Source organism: Juglans regia, chromosome 6 (genome assembly GCF_001411555.2).
Source record: "Juglans regia cultivar Chandler chromosome 6, Walnut 2.0, whole genome shotgun sequence".
NCBI lineage: Eukaryota > Viridiplantae > Streptophyta > Magnoliopsida > Fagales > Juglandaceae > Juglans > Juglans regia.
In genome coordinates, this window is record NC_049906.1 from 38,001,552 (window position 1) to 38,007,499 (window position 5,948).

General features: G+C 29.8%; 1 protein-coding gene across 1 annotated transcript in view; it reads right to left on the reverse strand.

Moving 5' to 3' along the window:
* The window catches only part of LOC108979983 (sugar carrier protein A-like), a 3,579-nt gene extending 1,340 nt beyond the window's left edge, over nucleotides 1-2,239 (reverse strand). Inside the window, exons 1-4 of the mRNA XM_018950789.2 lie at nucleotides 2,117-2,239; nucleotides 1,692-2,018; nucleotides 241-560; nucleotides 1-134 (exon numbers count right to left, since the gene is read on the reverse strand). The exon at nucleotides 1-134 is cut by the window's left edge and continues 493 nt beyond it. Coding sequence (XP_018806334.1) covers nucleotides 1-134; nucleotides 241-560; nucleotides 1,692-1,842 — 605 coding nt within the window. The 5' untranslated portion in view covers nucleotides 1,843-2,018; nucleotides 2,117-2,239. The remainder of the gene's footprint in view (nucleotides 135-240; nucleotides 561-1,691; nucleotides 2,019-2,116) is intronic.
* Nucleotides 2,240-5,948: the final 3,709 nt, after the last annotated feature.

Consider the following 5,948-nt stretch of genomic DNA (forward strand, 5'->3'; position numbering starts at 1 on the left):
GGTTGAAGCTTTTGTGTTCCGTAATTGATCATGTTTGCTGTAAAGATCCCAAGTGTAGTTGCCAACTGAAACAACATGTTCAGGCCTCCTCGAAGATGAGTTGGCGCCATTTCTGATAAATATAGTGGAACCGCCTTCAAAACAAACATGGGGAAGACTATGTTGTGTGTTTTCTGAAACAGAAAACATATATTCGCTTTTTTTCTTATAACACTTGAAATGGTAGGTGAAACAGGATACCTGATTTCCAAATCCAATGCCAACACCAAGCATGATTCGACCCAAAAGAAGCATTGCCATATTAGCAGCGGCTGAGTTCAGGGTTGCTCCAACAAGAAAACTGATCCCACCACAGATAATACTTGCCCGACGTCCATACTTCCTTGTAACAGGAGACGCCACCAAAGATGCAACCAAACCAGCAAGGTATAAGGAAGATGTAAATGCTGCAAGTCCTTGGTTGTTGTACTTGCAGTAGTTACTTTCATGTGCATGCTTCTTCTTTATATAAACCGTATGGAAGAATTTTTCGAGAAATGGATCCATCGATGTCACTCCTCCTGTTGATCACAAAAGAGCATTTGGTAACAAGCTGAAAGAACATGTAGACACACTCTCTTCTTCTCCTACAGGCACGCACGCACGCACGCACCCATAAGTGAATCATCTGACTACCACAAAAGTTCAATGATCATGTCTCACACGTGAGCCATCTGACTAACAATAATTTAATTTATTGATTGATATTTCATTATCATCAAAATACATTCAATCTTATCCTTTGTACATCTCTTCCATTTCACGGTATCCCACCCTTTACTTTGGTTCTGTCCAGGTTGTATCATAAGCAAGAGGCCTCACCATTGAACTCAGTTAAAGAGAAACCATGGCTGTAATTATAATCTGTACCATTAATTAGCAAATTACAAAATTTGACATATGATTGTTTTCTTCTTGTGTCAGTTTGACTATCAGATTAAGATTTTGATAGTTCTTTCATTAGTTTTCCAAAACGAAGTAACATGAAGTCCTCTCACGAATCAAAGCTGCTGGACCAAACACAGACGACACCAGGATTTTTCAGTAACAATTATAGGGTCTAATTTTCCTCGAAGCACCAAAGGTAAGCTGGAATTTACGATAAACTTGAAAAACTTCTCAGCTGGTACATAAAGTGATTACAACTTGGGTTCCAATGACAGACAAAAAGAAAAGAAAAGAAAAGAAAATTGGTGTGTAATATTTTCACGTTATAGACGTGGTATAGGACACAGATTTTGTGAAGATGTCTCAGCCTTTATGTTGTTGGCTGATGTATTTGAACAAAAATTAGCTATGAATTGTGTGGTGGGCATACAATTTTTCAACTCAGCAGAATTTTGGAAAACTGGTATAAAAAAACTTTCTTTTCCCCTAAAGAAAGCAGCGTCACAAAAGACCATATTGCCTTGCTATCTGATTCCATTATTGCACAAGCAACCCATACAAAAGTTCATGTGACAGCTGAACTTTTCACCAAAACAAGAAAAAAAAAAAGGAAAAAAGGCAGAACTTTTCACTCCACCTAATTTGATTCAATATTCCATGACAATCTTTGGTATATCCTCCACCACCATAGTAATCATCGAAAAAGCGAAAACAGCAATGAATTTGACAAAAATTTTGATCCAGAAAGTTGAAACTGAAAGTACCTGAAATTCCAATATCATAGCCAAAAATTGAGCCACCAATAGCAGCAACAGAGCAGGCAATGATCACATAAACAGTGACCTTTCCTTGGTAATGTTCAGCTCTCTCTTTGGCCACACCGGCCGGACCAATAGACCCACCTGCCATCTCCATTGTCCAAAGCCCTTCTCTTCAGAAATATGAAGGCCAGGAAACTCAGCCGGCCAACTTCTCACCCTTGGGTAATGATTATTAATGACATAAAGACCCACCTCCTGCCTTCTCCATAGACGTTCGATCTCTTCCGATCTCAGACCTCACGAATACTATGAAGGGCCAACTCTTCGCCCCTGAGAATTGAGTAATATCAAAGATCACGTCATGAATTTGACGTTTCATAAAGATTGCAGTAGTGGTGTCAACAGAAGCAATTACATTCCCCACTTACCTCAATCCAACAAAACGATATCTACAAGGTTCTTTTAGTTGAACGACAAACAATCAACATATATGGTACGTACTACGTCGGATTAATCAACCTTCTCGCTACTCAGGACAAGGGAACATGGAGAGTTCCTGTTCTGAATTATAGGATCTAGATATAATCTGCGTGAGTATTCCAGTATTTATTATTTAATATTTATTGAAATAAAACTAAATTTTAGGACAAAAATTCTAAAGAGTTCTTTTAGAGATAAGTATAAAGTACGTATAATAATCCTGTTAAAGCAGGACCACTTTCTTAAAAGGAAAATAATGAATTTATAACTTTATTATTATTATTTTACATTAATTAATTCTATTTAAAACGAAGGATTATGTCAAATTCAAATTGTTTTTAATCAAGTGGTGTGATTTCATTAATTGCAGCTTTATTGTAAACTTTAAAAAATTAAATAAAAAATTCACCATAATTGGAAAGGAAGCTATGAATCTATTCAAGAAAATGAAGTTGATCATGTAATAAGAGATGATCATGATCATGATAGCCGTCATAGCAATATTGACATTAAAAACATCTTATCAAATATGAACCTAGCTAATATATTAGAGTGCTGTCTTAATTAATTATTACGATCGAATGAGAAATAAAACAACTTTCAAAGTTCGTTTGGTATGGAATATTTACTGAATTTGAAACTGGATCGATCTGATCCATCCAATATTTCATGAGCAGCTTCTAGATTATAATTATTGGAGTCTTCCAGCTTTTTAATTATTAATTTAATGGAGAGTGATGGAAGAATGACGTTAAAAAGTTCTTCAATATGGTGTGTTTTGTTTTAACAACATTCAACTCATCTCAACTCATATTAAATTAATTATTAAAAAATATTTATTATTTTTTAATTTTTTTTATATTTATATTCATCTCAATCTATTTCATACATTTCAATCTAAAAATTTAGAGATAATCATGATATGCTTACTACTCTCCTACCACTAGTTTACAACTCCTTTTATTTTTTAATTTTTTTTTACTTAATGATTAAAAGTGATTATTAGTAAAATTATATATATATTTTTATTTTTTTCTTAATTATTAATGATGTTAAAAAATATTTAAAAGAAAATAATAAAAATAAAAAATATTTAAATACATTATGAAGTAATAAACGAGTGATAAAAGCTAAGATAGTAAATTTATCATTATCCAAAAATTTAAACCAATCTCAAATTAAAAAAAAAATTAAATTTATCTTAATAAAATTAATAAAATAATATTATTTACAACTCAAGTCAATTCGGTGGAAACTCTAAAATCAGCCTAACTTCTTGACTCGGAGGAAATTAAAGATAAATTCATTGACGGTGCATGAGGACGTGATTGTGCCATATAATATTATTATTGTTGGACCAATGAGTTACGGCCATTTTCTTTCTCTCTTAGAGCATTTTTATTGGCTTGGATAAATACATCTTTAAAATTTAACCAATATCACATATTTTTACATTTACTTATTCCATTTAAATTCAATCCCCACATTAGATTAGCCATTCACATTCTATATAATACTAAAATATTATTATTTTAATAATTAATTAATTAAATTTATTTTTATCACATTTTATAGTTCTACCAATTAAATGTTAATAATAATTATATTCTAGTTAAATTAATATTAAAAAAAATATTATTAAATGTTACTAATAATTATATTCTAATTAAATTAATATTAAAAAAAGTTTTATTAAATGTTAATAATAATTATATTCTAGTTAAATTAATATTAAAAAAATTAATATTAAATGTTAATAATAATTATATTTTAATTAAATTAATATCAAATTTTTTTTATTAAATGTTAATAATAATTATATTTTAATTAAATTAATATTAAAAAAGTATTATTAAATGTTAATAATAATTATATTCTAATTAAATTAATATTAAAAAAGTATTATCAAATGTTAATAATAATTATATTCTAAATGTTAAATGTTAATTATATTCTAATTAATTTAATTTGTTTGCTTGGAGTGAGAAATTAGTATTTTAATATTTGGAGAACCAATTATGGTTCTCTATATTTGGCCAATGACTGTAGCAAAAATACAAATTATTTTGAAGATGACCAATCCAATATAGAGTTTTTTTATACAAATTATCTAAATTTTAGATAATTTTCTCATTTGGCCAAGCCAATGAAAATGCTCTTATAGCTAGAAAAGTAAAAGTCTACTGACTTTACTATTCCTCCATCCGTTTTTTTCGTAGGATAATGGGTAAAAATATTATTTTATTATACATGAAATGATTCACTTCTGTGGATAAGAAGGTGATATTTAAATATAAGATGTGTGAGTAAATAATAGTTGATATATAATATTTATTTTGTGATAATAATTTATTATTGTGATAGAAAATAATCATGATTATTTCATAACAAATAATTAATAATTAATAATAAATAAATATTTTTCCTGTAGTGTTGGTTGATCTATGATACTAGGAAAACATGACCACTAACACATAAGGGTCCATTTGTTTGCTTTGTCTAAAATTCTTTTACCAGACAAAGTTGTTTAGGACACCATACATTTGCCATCAAACTTAAAATACCACCAACTTGCATATATAAATATATATATATATATATATATATATATATATATATAAATACTAATCAATTGTCTTGTTTTTTAATTACCTAGTGTCCCACCAAATTTTGTGTGAATTTTTTAAATATCATTTGGATAATGAATTGAGATGAGATGAGATGAGATAAGATGAATTGAAATAAAAGTTGAATAAAATATTATTTTTTAATATTATTATTTTAAAATTTTTAAAAAATAGAATTATTTATTAGAGCTACGTCTCATGATACAGCCGTAGGTTGTGTTTGAATGTTAAAGTAAATTGAGTTAAGTTGAGTTGAGATAATAAAATATTGTTAGAATATTATTTTTTAATATTATTATTATTTTAGGATTTGAAAAAGTTGAATTGTTTATTATATTTTATATTAAAATTTGAAAAAATTATAATGATGAGTTGAGATGAATTGAGATGAGTTTGGTAACCAAACTCACCCGTAGTCTTTCTGTGTTGCAACTTGCAGGTCAATGAATTACTGGACTGGCCCACAAACGCCAAGTGGCTTTGCGAATTAAGATGCTAGGTAGAGATCCATCATTCAGGTGAGAGAAGTCACGAATGCTTGATTAATGAAATGGGCAATTGGCCATAAGTACGAGAGAAGTCCACTCTCCGATCCTTAGATAATACAAAGAAGAAACGATATAATATATATATATATATATATATATATATAGATATGCGTGTCTCACACTTCAAATAAGATAAATAAACTAAAGAAATCGATCATATGTACGTACGTGATGGTATTTGGTAAATAAAAAAATCGTCGTCTGTTTCAACGTTAGCCATGCATGACAAAGATGGTTGTAAAATATTTGAACAAAAGATCATCAGATGGATGGATAATGCAAAGACATATATATGATCATGTGCATGGATGGGGGGAAATTGGAATCTTTGAAAGGTCTAAATTAGCTGTCTCCTCTTATAGATCAAATTGAAGTTCTGATGGATAAAAGAGGTACGTACCTTATAAGTACTTCTGATCCATTTCTGGCAGCTTTAAGCTGTACTTCTCCATTGAGTTGAAACCTCAACTCGGTCATGCGTGCATTGGGTACTACTACTTTTAATGGCACCTGCATGATTCAGATTGTTAACCCTAGTTTTTCTGCATTTGGCTCATGATGAGTACATAGCTAGAGATCATCTGCGAGAGGCAACTTCCATTAAC